Genomic DNA, 23757 nt, shown 5'->3' with positions numbered 1-23757 from the left:
TTGAAGGCTATGGCCGGTGACCGGGCCTTAGTTTTGCCATAGCAAATGCTAAATGGGACACGATTCATTATGATCGTTTGGTCCTTACGCCGAAACCTAATGCAGAAGGTCCGGTCTTGATTTTGCCGTAGCAAATATTGGGGGGACACGATTCATTTTGATCGTTTGGTCCTTACACCGAAACCTAATGCAGAAGGTCCGATCTTGATTTTGCCGTAGCAAATATTGGGGGGACACGATTCATTTTGATCGTTTGGTCCTTACACCGAAACCTAATGCAGAAGGTCCGGTCTTGATTTGTTGAGCTCCTCCGTTTTCCATTAACCGGGGTAAACCTCGATGTGGGTATAAGTCCCCTAGTGCTTATCCGAGCTGCAAGATCAGGCGAGCGCTATCAAGCCCCCACTCGTAGGCCGTAACCCCGAGTTCCCGGCCGTTTGTCCTTATTTTTGTTAAGTAATACGTTGTACTTGTTGCCTCATTAAAAACCTTGTCGAAAAACCCATTTTGGGACAAAACCGTACTAAGGAAAAGAGTGCAACACGCGTTTTCAGACCTAGATCCTAACTTTATCCGGTACTTGACTTCCTACAAAAAGAAAAAGGTTAAACATGAGGTGTCCATACCTTAGCAGTAATATCCCTTCGAATGAGCCACGTTCCGGTTATTGCACAATCGCTGCCCGTCCACGGATTCCAGCTGATACGATCCTTTGCCCGTTACCTCGGTTATCTTGTACGGTCTTTCCCAGTTCGGACCCAGTTTTCCTCCGTTGGGATTCTTGGTGCTCAAGGTATCTTTTCGAAGCACCAAGTCCCCAACTTAGAAATGTCAAAAATTAGCTCTCCGATTGTAGTACCTTTCCATTCTCTGCTTCTGGGTGTTACATCCCGTATTTTTGAACGTCGGATTAATTATAAGTTGAGGTGGGGCCCACACGTCAAGATTTTTTTTGGGACATGTGACAAATTATATGAATCACATATGTGAAGTTAAACACAACTCAAGAAGGACCCTTGGGCCAAATCAAAGTGGAAGTCCTCCAAACGAATATTTTTAAGAAAACGTTTTCGGGTGACCTGACTTTGGGGGGCAAAAACGGTATTATAAGTTTGGAATTTGGAAAAATACCAAGAAATAAAAGTTGTAGATAATTGAATTATCTTTCCAACCATAGGTCGTGGGTTCCCAGGTGACGTCGGGACAAGGAGATATGGACGTTTTAATGCAGAAAGGTTAGTGGGCTAGGCCCAATCCGAGCCCAACCGGGTTAGGCCCATTACCCAAGTTTTTATAAGTGAAAATTTCGGCCTTCCTCCTCATTTTAAGACCTGTAACAACCAGAAAATTCTGGAAAGAGAGAGAGAGAGGAGCTTTGGAGAGAAGAAAAACTAATTTTGACCAAAATCCGAGCCCCGAATCCCGAAGCCCATGAAGGGAAAAGTGTTGTACGCTGCGTTGTCTTCAATTTGAGCTAAAAATCAACCAAGGAGGAGGGTGATAACGTGGTGGCTGAATTCTTAAGGTATGAATAAGGTTCCTTTTCATTGCTAACAAGTTTATTTAAAGTTTTAACGGATTAGAACGGGAAAATAGCGATATAAATTCGTCCGTTGGCATTGTGAATTATGGAATGAGATTTGAAGAGAATTTTGGATGAAAATAAATGTAGTTCACTTGTATAATGTGGAGGAAAAATGGTTTAAGATGGCATGAAAAATTGTTGGAAAATGATTATAGGAACTTATGTGATTTTAATGTAATTTTATGTAAATATGGAAATGAAGTTTTAAATGTGAATGGCTATGTTGGTTGGTGGATTTGGAGGGATGTAAGTCCATATTAGCATGAAAGGTTGGTTGTTAAGTTGTTATGGGAAGTTTTGTGATTTTATGGTAGATTTATGTAATTATGAAAATGGAATTGTTAAGGTGTAAATTATGATTATGGTTGATGAAATTGGAAGATGGAAATATGTTATGAATATGTAGGTTGAAGATTTGAAGTTTTGGGTGAATTATGTTTGGGTGGAAAGTTTGTATATTTTGTATATCTTGTGAATATTTCGTAGAAATGATATGAAATATTTCCAAATTATATTGTGATGATCTAGATGATGAATGTGAAACCATTGAGGTTAGTTTGGAAATTGAAGTTGAAATGAAGGTTATGACATTATGTTGGGAAGATAGCTAGTTAAGTTATATTGTGTTTACAGTGATTGTTGTTGTTGTTTATGTTGTTGTTGGGTTGTTGTTGATTGTTTTGGCCGAGTTAAATTCTCGGGGATGCTATATGTATAGGGGAGATGCTGCCCAAATTTCTGTAGGCAATTATGAATAAAGATTGAATACTTAAAGATTGGAAATTGAGAATTGGTAAATGTGACCAATTGCAGATTTTGGGCGAAACGGGAATTGAATTTGGAAAGGCGTAAAGAGCATACAAGGTATGTAAAGCTATCCCGATTATTCTTTTGGCATGTCCTAGGTGTACTAGGATCGGATTCGAGCCTCGGAAAGTATTCTGCTCATCGGAATCCGCATTTGAAAATACCCCTTTTTCATTCAATGGAATTGAACCCTATAAGTATGCTTTATTGAAAGAATTGTGCAAACTTCCGCAAATTGTTTAGAAAATTATGGAATGTCCCCAGAATCTCCGTAGGTGACTTTATAAGCTTAAAATACGTAATTTGAGCCCACCGCTTCGTTTGTCCCGAGGTGGGCCCACTATTTCCGATTTTACCCTTTTAGTGGTTATGACTTGTCTTCGAGCGTTTTTTTTTTAAAGAAATGTTTTTAACTACGCTTGTAATTACTAAATAAAACTTGTTTTAAATATTCCATTAAGTCTTGTAAAACTGTTTCGGAACTTGGAAACGAACTTAGAAAGATTATGCTTCTGTAATCCATTATGACATCCGAAATACACTCACTATGATTCTGTCCGATTTCATTATTTCGATTTGTCATCCGATAGGTCTTATTGAGTCTCTGGAAATATATGACATTCGTTTGAATTATTTTGATAAGCCCCATAATGTATTTTGAAACATGAAAATGATTACAAAAAGCTTATTTTGACATATGCTATTGGGATATCCGAAATGCATACACTATGATTACTGCTCCGCTTCTGTCATATGGTTTGTCATCTGAATTATGCTACTGAGTCTCCGTAAATGTGCTATATTTTAATTTGCATTAGTTTCTCACTACTCCATTCGTGGATGCCCCAATGTTTCCCACACTGAGCCCGGGCCAGGATATGTTGTCAAGCGTATTCCTCTGCATTGTTCGCCGTGCCTCGATGTGAGGGGGCAGGTATACATGTACATGGGTTGTGGAGTATGCTGTGCCATGTACACACTCTGATATGATATGATATGATCTGATATGGCCATCTGATATGATATGTTATGTTACGGGGTTATCCCCTATTCTGCTCCTTATGTGTGGTGGCACCAGCGTCGGGGGGTGGCCACGTTCTGTTTGCCGAGTCCCTTGGAAGGGGTCGGATATGATATGGTATATGTTTCTGTACACACTCCTCATGTTTCGAAAATATGCATTTGATACTTCGGATGTTACACTCACTTCTCTGTAAGCTCTGTTTCGGTTATGATCTTGTTCCATAATGGGACCAGGTACGACATATGTTTCCAGCGAATATTATTTATGCTATATGATCAGCATTTTGCTAATCTGGATATTCAGTTCATTTTTTGTATCTTCTGCTTCGATTATGACTTTGTTTACTACGTTCCGTGCTTTACATACTCAGTACATATTTCGTACTGACCCCCTTCCTTCGGGGGCTGCGTTTTCATGCCGCGCAGGTACAAACGACAGGTTTGCTGATCCGCCCGCTTAGGACTTTATTCTGCTATTTTGGAGCGCTCCTTTATCCGGAGCCCATATTTTGGTACAGTCTTCTGCTATCGTATATATGTACATTATTCAGGGGTACGACGGGGCCCTGTCCCGTCTTATGATTCTGTTATGTTCTGTAGAGGTCTGTAGACATACTTGTGTGGGTTCTGTATATGTTTTGGATGATATGATCTGTGACAGCCTTATCGGCTTCCATGTACTATGTCGGTTCATTTATGATAATTACTAACGCCAATTGATTTTTTTTTCATTTAAAAATATTCTGCTGATATGCTAGTTTGGGTTATTGGGTACGTTTGGGTGTCCAGCACGGACACTAGTCGCGGCCTACGGAGTTGGGTCGTGACAAAAGTGGTATCAGAGCAGTTCGTCCTCGGAATGTCTACAGACCGTGTCTAGTAGAGTCTTGTTTATCGGTGTGTTGTGCACCACATCTATAAACAGGAGGCTACAGGGCATTTAGGGTGTTACCTTTCTTTGAATCTTAGATCGTGCGATAGAGCCAGCTGTAGGAAATGAATTCCTTTTTTTATTAACCCTTGATTTCAGCTGGAGGACGGTATCGACGTAAGACAGCGACTGATGATATTGGAAGCTGCACAGTACACAGGTAAGTAATGGTATGAAAGACGTATGCTGGGTAAGGTATTTGAAGTACGATTGAAACACAAGCTGAAGATTAAAAAGAAAAATAAACAGGAAAGTGTAGCAGGTGCCATTTGAGTTGGGCATGTGAGGTAAGCCTCGGCATCTTTGTACTCTTATTTGAAATTGTTAGCCCCGTGTAGCTATGATGCGATATGATATGATATGTATATACGTATATGTGTTGGCCCTGTGAGGCGTGGTTGGTATTTCCTGTGTACAGGTTTTGGGATAGTAAGAAATGCAGAGGAACCTCTGCCCAAACTTTTCTAGGAATACGAAGAGGAAAATGAGACATAAATTCTTAACATGTCTTGAAGGTCGATACCGATAGGGTAAATCTATTATGTTGGATTAAAAGTTTAAGAGATACCCTCCATGTCATTTGTAAGAAGCATTATCCTTGTTTGGAAAATTTTATCTCGAGAAAGCATATACGAGTAGCAAGTTCGCAATTTATTTAAATGAACCAGAAATATGTTCCAACCCCATTTTGCTTTGGCACAGCCCATGTGAAGGGCAAAAATATGTGGAAGGGCAAAAATGTCCAACGATCAAGTTTCCTCTAATTGAAAGAATACAAAGTGTATGACAAGCAGTCGGGAATTGAGTGGTTCGCTCACGACTCAAATATAATATATATATATATATATATATATATATATATATATACATGGAGGTAAATATTGAAGACGTACAGGGGGCAACACGGTAACTATATAGTCAGAAAAGTAAAAGAATTCTCGCTAGGTCGGGGTGGGACCCGCTACGAGAACGTTTTGAAAAGCTGTCAAGACCCCGACTTGTCTTAAATTACGTGACAAAGGACGTGCAGGGCAATTGGTGTAATTATAACGGCCTTAACGTGCCTAAATGCATTAAAGTTGTAAGGTTAAGCGTGCTAGGGCCAGAGCAATTCTGGGATGGGTGACCCCCTGGGAAGTAAACTAAAATTTTCACAAGTATAGGAATAAGGGACGAATGGGAAATTTGAGGTAACTTAAAGGAAATTAGGATATGCGGAGTGATTAGAAACACTCAAGAAGTCGGGTAGACTAAGACAAGATAAGCTGGTGAGGAAGAAGATAGCGCAATGCAGCTTGGGAATGAGAGTAAGTTTGAATAAGCGTTTGAGAATTGTTTTGTAAGCAAAATGGTAGTAAATGTGTATTTGTACACATGACACCCCATTCATGATTGTACCGACCGACAGGTGGACCTCAGCAGCCAGTGTCGTGAGGTATGAAAGACATTAACCGAACAGAATTTGAGAGACAAAGCGAAAGACATGGTACAGATATTATAAGTAAACTGACACTAGTTCCGTCGCCAGCTAAGGCCGGGACGTTCCAGCACAACGATGTTCGGAAATAGAAAAAAAAAAAAAGGGGCGAGTACGTAAAAGGGGGACAGTAATAGTAACGTTTGGGAAATTTTGAAGGAAAGAAAGAGACCTCTCCGACGTATTATAATACCCCATAAGGCTAGTTGAACATTCGAGGACGAATGTTCTAAAGGGGGGGAGGATGTTACATCCCGTATTTTTGAACGTCGGATTAATTATAAGTTGAGGTGGGGCCCACACGTCAAGATTTTTTTTGGGACATGTGACAAATTATATGAATCACATATGTGAAGTTAAACACAACTCAAGAAGGACCCTTGGGCCAAATCAAAGTGGAAGTCCTCCAAACGAATATTTTTAAGAAAACGTTTTCGGGTGACCTGACTTTGGGGGGCAAAAACGGTATTATAAGTTTGGAATTTGGAAAAATACCAAGAAATAAAAGTTGTAGATAATTGAATTATCTTTCCAACCATAGGTCGTGGGTTCCCAGGTGACGTCGGGACAAGGAGATATGGACGTTTTAATGCAGAAAGGTTAGTGGGCTAGGCCCAATCCGAGCCCAACCGGGTTAGGCCCATTACCCAAGTTTTTATAAGTGAAAATTTCGGCCTTCCTCCTCATTTTAAGACCTGTAACAACCAGAAAATTCTGGAAAGAGAGAGAGAGAGGAGCTTTGGAGAGAAGAAAAACTAATTTTGACCAAAATCCGAGCCCCGAATCCCGAAGCCCATGAAGGGAAAAGTGTTGTACGCTGCGTTGTCTTCAATTTGAGCTAAAAATCAACCAAGGAGGAGGGTGATAACGTGGTGGCTGAATTCTTAAGGTATGAATAAGGTTCCTTTTCATTGCTAACAAGTTTATTTAAAGTTTTAACGGATTAGAACGGGAAAATAGCGATATAAATTCGTCCGTTGGCATTGTGAATTATGGAATGAGATTTGAAGAGAATTTTGGATGAAAATAAATGTAGTTCACTTGTATAATGTGGAGGAAAAATGGTTTAAGATGGCATGAAAAATTGTTGGAAAATGATTATAGGAACTTATGTGATTTTAATGTAATTTTATGTAAATATGGAAATGAAGTTTTAAATGTGAATGGCTATGTTGGTTGGTGGATTTGGAGGGATGTAAGTCCATATTAGCATGAAAGGTTGGTTGTTAAGTTGTTATGGGAAGTTTTGTGATTTTATGGTAGATTTATGTAATTATGAAAATGGAATTGTTAAGGTGTAAATTATGATTATGGTTGATGAAATTGGAAGATGGAAATATGTTATGAATATGTAGGTTGAAGATTTGAAGTTTTGGGTGAATTATGTTTGGGTGGAAAGTTTGTATATTTTGTATATCTTGTGAATATTTCGTAGAAATGATATGAAATATTTCCAAATTATATTGTGATGATCTAGATGATGAATGTGAAACCATTGAGGTTAGTTTGGAAATTGAAGTTGAAATGAAGGTTATGACATTATGTTGGGAAGATAGCTAGTTAAGTTATATTGTGTTTACAGTGATTGTTGTTGTTGTTTATGTTGTTGTTGGGTTGTTGTTGATTGTTTTGGCCGAGTTAAATTCTCGGGGATGCTATATGTATAGGGGAGATGCTGCCCAAATTTCTGTAGGCAATTATGAATAAAGATTGAATACTTAAAGATTGGAAATTGAGAATTGGTAAATGTGACCAATTGCAGATTTTGGGCGAAACGGGAATTGAATTTGGAAAGGCGTAAAGAGCATACAAGGTATGTAAAGCTATCCCGATTATTCTTTTGGCATGTCCTAGGTGTACTAGGATCGGATTCGAGCCTCGGAAAGTATTCTGCTCATCGGAATCCGCATTTGAAAATACCCCTTTTTCATTCAATGGAATTGAACCCTATAAGTATGCTTTATTGAAAGAATTGTGCAAACTTCCGCAAATTGTTTAGAAAATTATGGAATGTCCCCAGAATCTCCGTAGGTGACTTTATAAGCTTAAAATACGTAATTTGAGCCCACCGCTTCGTTTGTCCCGAGGTGGGCCCACTATTTCCGATTTTACCCTTTTAGTGGTTATGACTTGTCTTCGAGCGTTTTTTTTTTAAAGAAATGTTTTTAACTACGCTTGTAATTACTAAATAAAACTTGTTTTAAATATTCCATTAAGTCTTGTAAAACTGTTTCGGAACTTGGAAACGAACTTAGAAAGATTATGCTTCTGTAATCCATTATGACATCCGAAATACACTCACTATGATTCTGTCCGATTTCATTATTTCGATTTGTCATCCGATAGGTCTTATTGAGTCTCTGGAAATATATGACATTCGTTTGAATTATTTTGATAAGCCCCATAATGTATTTTGAAACATGAAAATGATTACAAAAAGCTTATTTTGACATATGCTATTGGGATATCCGAAATGCATACACTATGATTACTGCTCCGCTTCTGTCATATGGTTTGTCATCTGAATTATGCTACTGAGTCTCCGTAAATGTGCTATATTTTAATTTGCATTAGTTTCTCACTACTCCATTCGTGGATGCCCCAATGTTTCCCACACTGAGCCCGGGCCAGGATATGTTGTCAAGCGTATTCCTCTGCATTGTTCGCCGTGCCTCGATGTGAGGGGGCAGGTATACATGTACATGGGTTGTGGAGTATGCTGTGCCATGTACACACTCTGATATGATATGATATGATCTGATATGGCCATCTGATATGATATGTTATGTTACGGGGTTATCCCCTATTCTGCTCCTTATGTGTGGTGGCACCAGCGTCGGGGGGTGGCCACGTTCTGTTTGCCGAGTCCCTTGGAAGGGGTCGGATATGATATGGTATATGTTTCTGTACACACTCCTCATGTTTCGAAAATATGCATTTGATACTTCGGATGTTACACTCACTTCTCTGTAAGCTCTGTTTCGGTTATGATCTTGTTCCATAATGGGACCAGGTACGACATATGTTTCCAGCGAATATTATTTATGCTATATGATCAGCATTTTGCTAATCTGGATATTCAGTTCATTTTTTGTATCTTCTGCTTCGATTATGACTTTGTTTACTACGTTCCGTGCTTTACATACTCAGTACATATTTCGTACTGACCCCCTTCCTTCGGGGGCTGCGTTTTCATGCCGCGCAGGTACAAACGACAGGTTTGCTGATCCGCCCGCTTAGGACTTTATTCTGCTATTTTGGAGCGCTCCTTTATCCGGAGCCCATATTTTGGTACAGTCTTCTGCTATCGTATATATGTACATTATTCAGGGGTACGACGGGGCCCTGTCCCGTCTTATGATTCTGTTATGTTCTGTAGAGGTCTGTAGACATACTTGTGTGGGTTCTGTATATGTTTTGGATGATATGATCTGTGACAGCCTTATCGGCTTCCATGTACTATGTCGGTTCATTTATGATAATTACTAACGCCAATTGATTTTTTTTTCATTTAAAAATATTCTGCTGATATGCTAGTTTGGGTTATTGGGTACGTTTGGGTGTCCAGCACGGACACTAGTCGCGGCCTACGGAGTTGGGTCGTGACACTGGGCTGCAATACGGACCAACGCGTTTTCGCGAAGTTCATCCGTGAGATCGAGCTTCACAGCCGTGGCCTCCTCGTTTGACTCCTCAGTGGTATACCTGAACCGGGGACTCGGCCCGTTTATCACCCCCGCCCGGAGAAATGACTCGGGCCATCCCTTGATTTTTTCGACCTGAAGCTTGGTTTTCGAGAGTATGGTCGATACCTTTCCCTTGATGGTCCGGCCTCCGGTTCGTAATTCTTTCGTGATCTCTCCGAGCTTTTGTTCATTTTTACGGGCCCCGGGGGAAGCTCGAGTTGGTCATCCTCTATCCAAATTTTTGACTCGTATCGGTTATGGACATCCGCCCAGGTCACAGCCTCGTATTCCAACAAGCTTTCCTTTACTTTGAACGAAGCCGTCGAGCTCCGAACATTGAGCCCCTTTGTGAAAGCTTGTGCGGCCCATTCCTCCGGAACCGGGGGGAGCTCCATTCGTTCCCTTTGGAACCGGTTGACAAATTCACGCAATAGCTCCTCGTCTCTTTGGGCTATACGAAAAATATTCGCCTTTCAAGCCTGCACCTTTTTGGCTCCGGCATGTGCTTTTATGAAGGCATCGACGAGCATTTCGAAAGAAGTGATTGAATGCTCGGGCAGATGATCGTACCAAGTCAATGCTCCTTTTGACAGAGTTTCCCCGAACTTTTTCAGCAACACGGATTCGATTTCATCCTCTTCCATATCATTGCCTTTTATAGCACAAGCGTATGAGGTCACGTGTTCGTGAGGGTCCGTTGTGCCGTCATATTTTTGGATATCCGGCATTTTGAACCTCTTCGGGATCAATTTCGGAGCTGCACTCGGAGGAAAAGGCCTTTGGATGTACCTCTTTGAATCCGGCCCTTTCAAAATAGGCGGAGCCCCCGGGATTTGATCCACCCGAGAGTTGTATGTCTCCACCCTTTTTTCGGTCGAGTCCACCCGCTTCACCAACGTTTCGAGCATTCTCAGAACCTCGGTGGATGGACCAGCTCCGGAGCCATTGCTTTCAACCATCCGTGCCTCATCTCTTTTGGGTTCAGCAACACTCTTCGCCTTTTCTGAGGTCATTTTATCTCTTCCATTTAGCAGCTGGGCTATTGCGATTCCCTGTTTGGCAATCGCCGCTTTCTGTTCCTGCAACATTTCAAAAATTAAACGCAAGTCAATATTATCATTTGGGGTATCAGGTTCTTTCCGGACTTGTGTCCCGGACAAAGTAATTGAATTGTTAGTATTTAAAGGGTCAGTGGGGGTTTGGCAATCCTCGTGGCCCGTTGCCTTCATTTTCGGCCACAATCTCGTTGTTATTGACGTGACCAGATTGCCCACTGTTAGCCATTTGGTCCGTTTTTTCAGAGACGGACAGTAGATGTTTCTGATTTTGATGGGTAAGATAGAGATCAAGATCAAAGACCACTATTATCCTAGCCCCACGGTGGGCGCCAAACTGTTTACCCCGGATTTAGGTAATCAATTGAATTTGTAAGTGGGTATAGGATATGTGCTTGGATCTCAATATATCGTAGGGAAATGAGGTATATAAACGTTATGTAGCAAAGCAGTTGATGAAGTGTATTAGTGTTGCTAAATGACATGCAATACTTGTTTGAAGAAGCACAATGGAAATGAAAATAATTGTTATGGATCGAATCCGATATTTGAGAGAGATTGCATATATGTTTTTCTATTACAAGTGTTCTTGGAAAATGAAGAAGCCAACCCTTACAAAGGAGGGGGATATGCCCTATTTATAGTGTGACTTCCATGGGTTTCATCCAATATGAATTAATAAAATAATAATAATAAGGACAGCTCGGCACGGATTTGGTGGGATTAGACTGACGGCGCTGTCTGACACACGCATGGTGGGTAGTTGACCATGACAGGACGCTACTGGCACGTGGCTCGCGTGTAACGGCCACCCGGACCAACGGTTACTCGGACCAATAGCCGTACGGGCCAACGGCTATACGGACCAACGGCCACAAATGCTCGGGTCACCGGGCTTGGTCGTTCCAATGACGAAGAAGGCAGATCAGTCGGTCCCCTCGCTCCACCGGTTTGCCTCGCATCCGGTTTTTACCGTATACAAGTGTATCTATGTATATGTAGTTGTATTTGGGTAGTAATAATAATATATATATATATATATATATATATATATATATATATATATATTATATTGCTAATAAACGTACATAAGTTTGCACTATATATATATATATATATATATATATATATATACACACACACACACACACTATGTTCAAAGCACGATTAATATAACATTATAATTTGTGCTTCGTATCCAAAACTTTATTATATTAGTGTTTTGCTACGAATACAAAGTTTGCAAAAATTTATTAATACTTTTGAAAAGAGAAGACTTGTTTAAAAGGAAACTATTTTCCTCTGTTTGAGACAAAACAATAGCAATATTTAAACATCAGTTGATACTTTGAATTTTAATTCGATTAATTTAAAGGTGTAAAATATTCTATTGTTAATGTATGTAGATTGGACTTAAACAATACTTACTATTTTTTATCAAATTTTGATTTGGATAATTCTAATTCAAATTATTAAATAATTTTACATATTTAAAACGAAACAAAGTAGAAATTTGATTTTCTATTTAAAAGAAAAACTACTATTTTTTAATTTTTGGTGAATATTCTTGGTTTAGCTCATTTTACTTGTCATGTTGTCTTTTGCACCTTTTTTTAAGGAAACGTCAATTAGAATTAGAATTTGACTAATTTACCTTATTTATTATTTGATCTCCATTTAATATTATTTTTTCTTTTACGACATTAATCTCTTTTCACATTTATTAGAGTAAGAATAAAAATGAAAAAGTAATTGACTTCTATCTTATTTTAAAATATAAATATTTTAAGTATATTTATTTTAGTAAACATAACAAATAAATGACATGGCGGAATAGCAAATATAACAGTTAAATATCTAGATTAGATCTCAGACTAATATAAGAAAAGAAAGGAAATTGTATGGTTTGACTACTTAACCTTTTGAAGAAAAGCAATAATAATATAGGATCCACGTTTTTTGTTGTACAATAATTTCATTTCCTCCCACTAATGGGTTGATAACGCATGTGGCAATGAATCCACCATTATTGACTTAATGAGGATACTTTGGGAATTATATAAATATTGCTTAATTTTTTAATATGGGGTGCACATTTTTTGTTTTTTGATATTGCTTGTTTTTTTAATATGGGTTCCACCTTTTTTTTTTTCTGGTATTGCTTAATTTTTTTAATATGGGGTCCACTTTTTTTTAATATATTTTTACATGAGTTTGGAAGTGGTGAGGTCCACTTTTTAAATTTTTTATATTGCTTGATTTTTATAGTATGAGGTCAACTTTTTTTTTTTTTTACATGAGTTGGAGATGGACGACGAAACCACCCCAACTCATGCTTCTAATATAGTATAAATAACAAGAAGTCGCAGGAATTCTCTAAATGCCAACACTATTACTGTTGCTAATGTCACGTTGTCATGCTTAAAAATGACAAGAAGTCTGCCAAGACAACTAAGGGTGCACAAAGAAAATCGATAAAACGTGACAAATCGATAATTCGAATCAAATCGAGAAAAAAATCTGACTAGTGATTTGATTTGACTTAGTTTGGTATGAAAACAAAACCCGACCATAATAGGTTTTAAGGGCGAACCTACATTTAAAAATCTGGTGCTCAAGCACCCATTGAATAAAGTCAGAGTATGTGTAGTTATATAGAAAATCTAAGCAAACAGATATAATATGTCAAGAAGCACCCAGCAAACAAAAGGTCTATTGGGTGCTTGATTAAGAAATGGTAATGGAGGCTCTAATGAGGCAGGGGTTGACAGTTCGAAACTCACTCCTAACAAATCTTTTTTTTACTTTCTTTCTTGTACTCCACCCCTCTTTTTGCTGAATTTTGTTCCAACTGGGGAAAAAAAAAAAGACTCCAAAGCCCAATCCTTTCTAAATACCAAAATTCGCCAATTTTGTTCACGCCAGTTGCATTTTTCATCACAATTTCACAGCGTCCATTTTATTAATATGACTTTTCTCATTAATTTGATCATCATGTTAAAATAGTTGTGCACTTCTACTATGTGATTGACAGTAACTACACGTCAAAAATGTTAAGCACCCACGAACCCGAGATTCTGGATCCGCCACTGATAGGTTTGGTTTGGTTTTAACTAAAAGAAGCCAAACCGAAATCAAATCAACCCAACATTACACGTATACAAATTTTTAATATATTTTATACCTAAAAGATTTACTTATAATGTAATTTATAAATATTTCTTAAGTTTTTTCATAGTTTTTGTTTTTTGACATATTATTTCAAGGTTGGAATTAGAATTTTGAATGTTTCAATAATTTTTATAGCCCATAGATGATATTAGTAATTCAAATAAGTCCAAACCAAAACCAAATCAATACTAATGCTTATAACAAAAGTAATTCAATCTTAACACTAGGAATGACAATCATGTTGGATATCTATTCTTTAGTTTTGCATTGTTAATTTAGACAATAAAAATACATAACTCAATTTTTTTTTCTCTGTCATGTAATTAATATTTATTAACCGTACTTATTTTAGCATGACTTAATATTTTTAGATGATGATCATTTTCATTATGCCTTATTAATTAGCAATATTTATTTTATGCTATTTCATTATATTTTTATTGAATATTTTATTACAATGTCATCACTCATTTTCACATTTTTGTTATTTTCTTAAGAAACACCTTAATTGTATAGTTGTATCTTACTACGACTAAAGGAAAAATTGAAGTAGAAGTTATATTTTGTACGAAAAAAAATTCGGAAAAAAAAAAACCGAAAAAACCCGAGATCAAAAAACCCGACTTTTATTGGTTTGATTTGATTTAAAAATCCGACATAAAAATCCGACATAATTGATTTGGTTTGACATTTAAAAAATCCAAACCAACTCGGTGCATGTACACCCCTAAAGACAACAATCAGTATTCAGGCGCACCACATGATTCATTCTCCATTTACTTGATTTCCAAACGTCAAACTCGTCTAATGCCAAAAACCTAACTGAATTTGCTTTCAGTCACAAGTTCTACGTCATCCTTTCATCAAGTGTGTCTAAAAGTCCCACATTTTTTTCCTCAAAATCCTTTCACATTTACCACACAGAATAGTAGCATGTCGTTACTGCCTTACTGGTAGCTATCAATGTTTAGGATTTCAGCCAAACTTCTAGCAGCAATTGCTTTAATGGAGCATCATCAGTTCATCACACCTAATTTACAAGATAATGCCAAACTTACAAGTTACAACTTAAATTGACAAACCCAAACACATTACTACTACTGCAGAACATTAAAAAGTGCACAAACAACACCGGTGTCAACAAATTTTCCCTATTCCACTCTATCTCTGTCAGTTTACAGACACCTAACGTTACCTTCACAAACCCCACCAGTACTCAAACTATCATTTGCAACTTGATGGGGTGTACTGGAACAAACAGGTTAAAAACTTATCTGCTTCAACCAGACTAGTAATAGCGGCACTACATACAACAGCTAAGAATAACCTAAAAACAATCTGAAGATTAGACAGCTCTCCAATGATGCTCCGTTGCATACTCCAATGTCCTATTTGTGAATTCTTTACAAGCCCAGACTCCAAATAATCAAGGAAACAATATAAGATATTCATGCTGGAGTGCTGGATCCTCTGGTACAAAGCCAGCGAGAGAAACAGAAGCTGCAAGAAAGATTCAAAAGCCTTGAATCCACGCGCTGCTCTGCTTGGATCAAAATTTCCTCCCCTGGGACACCAAAAAGCAAGCCTATTAAGCATTAATCTCAGCATTACACTGATTCTCTCTACTGCAGCTTCTTCTGCCCCAAAACATGTTCGAACAGGTAGTTTTCTCCAATCTCACTTCCATTTTGTCTTGGTCCGTTGATGTGGACTGTGACTGATCAGGAGTTTCTTCTTGAGTATCATTTTCTCTTGATTCCAAGGTTGGGGAATGTCTTTCATCACAAGTACATAAAGGGATTGCAACAGAGGGAAATGGGCTACAAGTCACAGGACATGAAAAATCTGAAGACACTGAAGCAACACGATTCTTTCTGATTTCATGTGCACTAGATGGTGTTGATCGTTCTTGATCATGAGGATGAAGCATGCATGGTGTGCATAAACTAAGGGACAGATGTAACTTAATTTCCTTTGCAGGGGATCCAGGGAGTTTTACAAATGACACAATGCCATGTCTGCAAAGTGGACATGGAATGGAGCCGGGTGGACCCAATAATTCAGATGGGATGTTGCTTGCTGAGCATAGATAGAGTGCACATCTTACACACAATTGATGCCCACAACCTGAAAGTAATGAATAGAAAATTAAAGCTCAATATATATTAATAAATTTAAATATTTTTAAATTTGCAAGGTCAAAACAGTCATTTGAACTGTTATCATCTTCTTATGGTCCCAAGTTCCAACAACGTCCCAGAAACCTAAGTGCAAGAGAATCTAATTTCACCTATAAAGAAATTTTCCAAAATCTCATATTTCCTAATTGAGAACAAACACAACTGCATATGATATTGCTCTCCAGGTAAAATTAATTGGTTAAACTAACATATACTAGTACTTTAATCATATCTTCAAATATGTGAATTTTATTTCAAAAAGTTTGAAGAATCTATGTCCGAATTCACAAAAAAATTAGGTGCTTTGACCTTCGCATTCCGAACTCCTTCACATAAAATGGATGGAAGGAGTATGTAAAACAGATTTCACAGAGCGCCAATTAAAAACAAATGCAGTATTTAGACATTTATTTCACAAATACAATCTCTAGACTTCTTTTTTAAAAAGATAATTATAGCGGTGGTGTAGACCAACTTACACACACCTAAATTATTCCAACAAGTATCTTCATCCTTCTACCGACACATGCATTGGATAAATCTGTACACAAACGTTTAGGTAGATGGAAAGAAATCACCTCGCATTTTTTCGCCTCTAATGGGATGTCAACCCTGATCCCTTACGATTTTCACTCCAACTTCATCAAGTGCTAGATCTTATCCTCGGATACAACTACAATATCTACATTTGATAGGTCTTGAGCATGCACAGGCTTAATCTTGAGATTGTTCCTCGTGAGGGTAATGGCGAAGGTCAAAGAGGTACGGTCCTTTATTGCCAAAGAGGTTATGACGAATGTCAAGGTAAGATTAATTTAATTTTCAGACACGTGAGGTAATGCTGTAGGTGAATAAGCCTCTAATTTCATTGACTATTTTGCTTGAACATCAGAGAAATGAGATAATTTTTTCCTCCCAGTGATAATGGGATACCCCAGATATTTTATCGGGAGTTGTTACAAAGCTTCCTGTTCTACCTGTAACTAGGCAGTGAATATTTTGAGCTTCAGAACTAATCAGATTCACGATGTACCAATTTGTACCCCAAGTTACCCAAATTCTACCATTAACTGCAAATTGGGAGTTAGTAAGATTCACAATATTTCTTTCTCCCCTAAAAATGAATGACATCCTTTCAACTTCATTACATAGAAATTTTCATAAATTTGTTTTGCAGTGACAATAATTATCGATCGTGTGGGCTCACCATTCATCAATTTGAGCTTGCTTTTTTAGCCTTTAAATTTTGCGTAATTCATCGCTTATTCTAAAAATATTCATTAGGCATTGCACTTATGGTTTCACTCAGTTCTAATGATATCACCTGAGGAATGTGCTTCAATATATCAAAGTTATTAAGCATATGATCTTCAAAGAACTGATCCTTATAGAATCTAATAGCCTCCTGTGCTATATCCTCTTCATCTTCCAGCCACATCCCATAATAAATCAAGAAAGGATTTCATATACTCATGTAAAAATAGATGATGAGGTTGCTTAGTGCTTGATCATGTAAGAAACCAAAAATCGTCAATTACAGGGGAATATTGCACCATCTGCCAGATTCATATCAACCAATTTAACTATGTTTTAAGTTCTAAACTAGTAGAGATCTGGCCGAATGAATTATCTATATGTATCCACCTGCTCGATTCGGGTATCTCATTCCAATACTAAATAATTATTCTTATTCCCCAGATCTCCCACTTATTCCTACACGACAAGAAAAACTTCTCTACCTAGGATAAAAAGGGCTCCTCACAAAAACCAAATCTAATGCAAGTGTAACAATAAACTAAGTCCTACTCCCAACTAGGTAATATCACATATACAGATCATTTGCTCTCGTTGTGTTTTGTTCTTATCTCTACATTGATTCGGAAGAATTCTAGGTCATCGAGACAATTTTCTTTACAGATTTTAGGTCTACGTCATCCTTTTTCACCACCTTCAATGATCATAGTGGCACATACTATGGATCTTATATAAGGAGATTGATGTAGAATAAGGTAAAACATATCAGGCGCTTCTCTAATTTTTTTCCTCGATGTATGTTACTAGCAATCTTTATCAGATGTAATCATTTCTAATCTTCCATCTTGTATGAGCGCATATTCATCTTAATACGCACGTTTATACAACATTCATCTTGTGATAGATTGGACCTTAGAGTCCCAAAGTTTGCTCCTATATAACATAGTTGCATAAATGATTGTTGTCATAACCATTTTATAGAAATCTCTCTAATTCATATATTGAAAAAAATCAAATTGAGTAATGGTACAAACCTTCAGCAGCCACTGAACATGCTCTCTCCAGGCAAACAGCACAAGTATCAGAATCATCAGAGGAAGTTGCTGATGACTGCAACCCACACTCTCTGCAGAAAGTGCTCACAAAGATCAGCACTCATGTATGGTTGGTATTTAATTTTACAGTACTTATTAGATTAACCATTATTTACAAGAGTGGTTTGGGCCCCCGGGGGGTGGGGGGGTGGGGGGTGGAGGAGGAGGGCAGAAGGATGCTTCCCAAAGAAATAGCAACAAATGGAAATCACAAAGAGAAGTATAAAACAAGTGCCCATTCTATCACTTATTTAACAGCCACTACCACCGGTCAAGTAAAATCAGCAATGCCCAGAGATTCAAAGTCAAAACATTCCATAGTGCAAGCTTGAACAAATATGAGTTGGATCAATCATAATTTTTACGGCTCATGCCTTCACAAGCTAAAAGGCTCCATTACACCTTTATGCTGTGCATCACATAGATAGATTTCACAGAAAAATATATATTGATTTCAAGAAGTTTGAACAACCCGACAATGAGTAGACGGACAGTGAACTGCTTGTTACAAACCTACATCGATACATAGAGCACCCTTTTACAGTTATTACGCACAATATCCTTAGAAGTAATTGTCATATTTTCATTTAGCTCCTCACATTGTTTTGTTTCCCTAGCGTAAATAACATTTGTCAAACAGAGTTTGCAGCATTTACAACAATTCATCTCTATTGACATTTGCATCTAGTAGTTCAGTTATCATCAATGGCATCATTTATTTTGCTTATCAAAAAGTAACTACCAAACTTGGCCACCATAAAAAAACACTAGATAATCTAAAAAATGAAATATCACATCACAAACATATGCCTCCTCTCTATCAAGTGAAACTTGATAATTAAAAAGTTATTATACGTCGGACAACAAGTGACCAGGTTTAGCTTAGATATTGAACTTTTATCTTTAACAAATTTGATGCACCAATACAGATTTAAAACAAACAAAAAGGGAACTCCAATTTGCTCAGATGACAAAGACCAGTAATTCCGAAGTAAGCTATTTTTTTTTTTTAAATACGTTAACCCAACTCCTCTAAATCCCTGTACCTACGAGCCAAATAGTGGCCTTCCCCACATTTGCTTCCTTGGTAACTCAAACCGAACCTTATGTTTGGAAGTGGACGGTCCTTACCACTAGGCTATCCCTCCCTTATCAGTCCAAAAATTAGACTACGCATGGCAAAACAGGTAATTGCCATTTACCTTGCAATGTTGAGCACACTTGAGAGAGGCAATGATAAATAACTTGAATACGGAAAGGGTGGAATAATTGAATTAGAATTTGGTGCAAGTAATGGTTCAAGCCAATGACGCCCCCACATCCTGGCAACATCGAGAGGAAGCCACCTGAAAGAATCCATTTATCTGTTGAGTGACGTCTGGAATTTACACATGTGATAGTTAAACTGAGAAAGTTCTAAGCAGATTACCCATTGCAGTTCAATGTCAATCGACTGGCACCTCTTGAAATAAGGATCTGCAGCAACACAAAGTAAATACACATGTAGAAACTAGCTAGGATAAAAGATTGCATCTTTTTATTCTGGCAATCAAAATTATTAGATACTAGATCATAGATGGACGACAAGTTAACCAATCACCTGACAGCATTTTAGATTTCCACCACAGGCAGCATAGTGCAAAGGAGTGCTTCCTGCTCCTAGAGAATAATTTATTTGAAAAAATGTCAATTAACAATCAGGTAAATTCCAAAAACATGTAATCATGCCTCGAGCGAGCATATACCTATCAGATCCATCGAGGACCCATAGTGAAATGTCACAGCTGATACATTTGCATTAAGATCAAGCAGGAGTTGGACACAATCAAAATACCCATTCAATGCAGCCATATGAAGAGCAGTGATACCACCATCAGCAGCTTTATTTACAAATTTTGACAGTGCACTGCAATGAAATGAAGCAAATACAAAGATTAGCCAAGTAAATGAAGCTTACAGATACAATAGTCCAATTTTTCCAAGAAGAATTAACCCTCAAAGTCAAAGAACTTCATGTCAGAACTCATGAGCATGGTTAATATCAGCTCATTTTTATTAACAAATTCTCTTATCAAAACCTAGATAGCCGTTTCTTGTAGAAAATCACGGACCTACCAAATGAAGCACCCATAAGACCCCCTTCTTTTACAAGAGCATATGGTTTACACTACCACCTCAGTCTTCTCTGTTTTCTTACACAATTTGCGTTTAGTCCTCAATCAATACCATAACGGGACAACCAGTGATTTCATTAGCATCTACAAATCTTGTAGCTAATTTGTCTGTCTATCCGTACAATTCAACATGAATCCAGGTGACAAGAATGAAGATGAATAGATGCAAAGAGATCACTAACCTTTGCTCGTTCTTGCTTTTTGAATTTGAACCGTCACCCCTGTCAACATTTGTTTGAGCATTTATTGAATCAAAAGGGGCACTAGGAACAAAATCAGTCAGTACAAGTCTTATGCATCTAACATGTCCATTCACTGCTGAAAAATGGAGAGCTGTCCTTCCACTAAGATAGTCTGCCCTCGTAACCTGAAAGAAAGTTTCAAGATACAAAAGGAGCAAATGCTATTAGAAGAATGACATGGAGGTCTAGACAAAAAAATCTAGAGGCAACCATAAAAAATACAGTAACTCTTAACGAACAGCAACTCTACCAGCCAAATTAACAAGTAAAGGAAGGATAAAGGAAACTCACATTGCATCTAAAGAGAAGAAGGGTTTGTACAACTTCCCAGTGGCCATATCGACATGCCTGCATCAGTGCCGTCTTCAAAAACAACTCAAAAGTCAGACTCAATATAGATATCCATCAATTCTTTTTTATATATTTTTACCCCCCCCCCCCCCGGGCCCGGCACACACGCACAGAGTTTGGCGGATCTATGGTATTCGGACATTTCCCCCCTAGCCTGACTCGAACCCTGGACCTACCGATCGTGGGTGGAGATGCTCTATAAAACTGAGCAATCCTCACTTGTCAGATATCCATCAATTCATTTGGTAATGGAAAGAAAACTCAAATTCAAAGAGCCCCAAGATATACTCCAACACTAAAATTGACAAAAATCCAGCTCATAGAGCTGATCTCTCAATAACTAACTACCCCTTTCAAACTATCAGCTCATTAGAACAGTCTCGAAAGAAAACTAAACAGTAATAATCAACAAAAAGGGTAAAAAAAATCACATACCTGACCACAGTAATTTCTAGAATTTACATCAGCACCATTCTCAAGCAACAACGCAACAATCTGAAAAACGTTCAAACACAAATCAACAACATATCATACAACGGAAATTAGATACTCCCTCCGTCCCAATTTATGTAGCACCTTTCAGATTTCAAGATTCAAACAAGTTTCTCTTGACCACAATTTCTTCGTCTGTACTTTTTACCTAGTTTTCAAAGATGTACAGATTTAGGACAAAAAAAAAAATTAAAGATTTTTGTTCAAATACACGATCAAAATTAACAGGTTTGACTCTCGAAACCGAACCTTGGAACATAAATTGAGACAGAGGATCAATGAAACCAAAAAAAAGGAGAAAGGGGAAAAGGGGAAAATACTTCGTTATGACCCTTAGCAGCAGCAAAATGAAGAGGTGAATTAAGACCACCAAAAGTAGAGTATTTTGAAAGACATGGATTACAATCAAGTAACATCTTTGCTTCTACATAATCACCATCTCTTGCTGCAGATACCAACCGTTCACCGGAAGCTGAACACCCAAATGAATTACCCATTTCTCTCTTTTTCTAAGGTCTGTTGTCTTGAGATATATATATAAATGTTTTTTTCAGATATAGTACATGTCTAGTCAAGATTTGTAAGAAATGGCAGTACGTGATGTGTGAATTTTGACTGAGAGAGAGAGAGTTGGGTTATAGAGGATTTTCATTAGAATTTGGGAATTCGGGGTTGGACTATTATAAAGTGATATACAGGGTTGTGGGGAAAAATTAGGTCAACTGTCGTTAAACAAAATTTGAAAAACAAAATGATATGTAATGGAAAAGTGGACGGCAGTAAATTTGTTGGAAAAAAAAAATGTTTGAGTAAATTTTGCTCTATAGTTGTTCTTTTGAAATTTAATTTGTATAATTGATAGTGTATTTTGTATACTATTATTTATTTGATGTTTGGTATCCATTTTAGGATCTCTACTCTATTAATTAGAATTCGCATCACATAAGGTCCATTTGAGAAAAAAAACACTACTCAAGGCTCAAATTGAGGGATCCTATTCATCTCACCATAATTGTTATTGATCATATAAAGTTATTAAATAAGTAAATGTAAATTTATGACCTGAAAAAAGTTGAGTAAAACTGTTTATATTGCACTGATGTGAAGTTTTCTTTTAATATTTCCGTGCAAATAAATTAGAAATTAGATTCTTATTTTTCTTTTGACTACTAATTATTTCATTTCATTTCATCAGATAAAAATAAGGGAAAACATATCTACATTTGAAATGAGGATAATATATGGCGATAATTGCAACATTAATTTCTACATTCCACCTAGCAATTCATTTGTGTTTGAACAACTGTATTTCTTACATGGCAGTGATTATTTTTCTAATAACATTTCTATTTGATTTCTAAGAATTATTTTTTTTATGTTTTTGCTAAACAAACAACTTATGTTATCCAAATGTCTCTCTAGGGTGTACATAGACCGAGTTAGTTCGGATTTTTTAAATATTAAATTAAACCAATTGCGTTGGATTTTTAAATTTATACACCAAACCAAATCAATAAAATTCGGGTTTTTCAACCTCGGGTTTTCTCGGATTATTCGGTTTTCTCGGGTTTTCCTGGTTTTTTCCGGAATCGTCTTCATACAAAACATATACACTTTTACTTCAAATATTTCTTTAGTCCTCGTAAGATACAACTATATAATTAAGGTGTTTCTAAAGAAAATAACACAAAATATGATATGAGTGATGACATTGTATTAAAATATTCAACAACAAAAAATAATAAAACCGGTTAAAATAAATATTGCTAATTAATAAGCCATATAGAAAATGACCATAATCTAAAAAATACTAAGTCATGCTAAAATAAGTACGGCTAATAAATATTAATTACATGACAAAGAAAAAAAAGTTAAGTTATATATATGTACTTTCACTCTCTAAATTAATTATGCAAACCTAAAGAATAGATATCCAACATTATTGTCATTCCTAATGGTAGAATTGAATTTCTTTTGTTAGCATTAGTGTTGAGTTGGTTTTTATTTGGTCTTTATTTGAGTTACTAAAATCCATGGGATAAAACACATATTGACAATCAAAATTCTAAGTTCAAGCTTGAAATAATATGATAATAGACAAAAAACTACAAAAAAATTTGAGAAATATTTATGAATTACATTAGAAATAAATATTTTTATGTATAAAATATTTTAAAAATTGGATACATGTAATGTCAAGTTGGTTTGGTTCGGTTTGACTTTTTTTAGCTAAAA

General features: G+C 37.0%; 1 protein-coding gene and 2 long non-coding RNA genes across 4 annotated transcripts; 2 read left to right on the top strand and 1 right to left on the bottom strand.

Annotated features, from left to right (window-relative positions):
* The first annotated feature begins 917 nt into the window (after positions 1-917).
* LOC132631867 (uncharacterized) lies at positions 918-4131 on the top strand. Its single transcript, XR_009579132.1, has 3 exons — positions 918-1525; positions 2399-2449; positions 3842-4131. It is a non-coding gene; the product is annotated as an uncharacterized LOC132631867 (long non-coding RNA).
* Positions 4132-5242: 1111 nt separating this feature from the next.
* On the top strand, positions 5243-9318 carry LOC132631866 (uncharacterized). The gene is made up of 3 exons (XR_009579131.1): positions 5243-6712; positions 7586-7636; positions 9029-9318. It is a non-coding gene; the product is annotated as an uncharacterized LOC132631866 (long non-coding RNA).
* A 5402-nt stretch (positions 9319-14720) lies between these two features.
* LOC132631864 (E3 ubiquitin-protein ligase XBAT33) lies at positions 14721-22192 on the bottom strand. Of its 2 annotated transcripts, none has more exons than XM_060347579.1 (10): positions 21843-22192; positions 21466-21525; positions 20971-21042; positions 20620-20804; positions 20009-20169; positions 19864-19922; positions 19693-19739; positions 19466-19609; positions 18204-18295; positions 14721-15862 (listed from the first exon to the last, which is right to left on the bottom strand). In XM_060347579.1, the coding sequence occupies exons 1-10, from the start codon at positions 22017-22019 to the stop codon at positions 15324-15326; spliced, it is 1536 nt and encodes a 511-aa protein (XP_060203562.1). In that variant the 5' UTR covers positions 22020-22192; the 3' UTR covers positions 14721-15323. The 2 variants fall into 2 exon arrangements, with proteins under 2 accessions (XP_060203562.1, XP_060203563.1); XM_060347580.1 differs by having other exon boundaries at positions 19864-19916.
* Positions 22193-23757: the final 1565 nt, after the last annotated feature.

The sequence above is a fragment of the Lycium barbarum genome, chromosome 3 (assembly GCF_019175385.1).
Source record: "Lycium barbarum isolate Lr01 chromosome 3, ASM1917538v2, whole genome shotgun sequence".
NCBI lineage: Eukaryota > Viridiplantae > Streptophyta > Magnoliopsida > Solanales > Solanaceae > Lycium > Lycium barbarum.
Note: the sequence above shows the minus strand (reverse complement) of the source record. Positions and strands in the feature narration are given on the sequence as shown.

What these genes read in the sequence shown, in the direction of transcription:
- LOC132631864 (XM_060347579.1), bottom strand. Translation starts at nt 22,019, where the DNA reads ATGGGTAATTCATTTGGGTGTTCAGCTTCCGGTGAACGGTTGGTATCT. An exon ending in GAAATCTAAAATGCTGTCAG is followed by an intron (nt 19,740 to 19,863) that starts GTGATTGGTTAA and finishes GTGTTGCTGCAG; the next exon opens with ATCCTTATTTCAAGAGGTGC. An exon ending in TTGACATTGAACTGCAATGG is followed by an intron (nt 19,610 to 19,692) that starts GTAATCTGCTTA and finishes GGATTCTTTCAG; the next exon opens with GTGGCTTCCTCTCGATGTTG.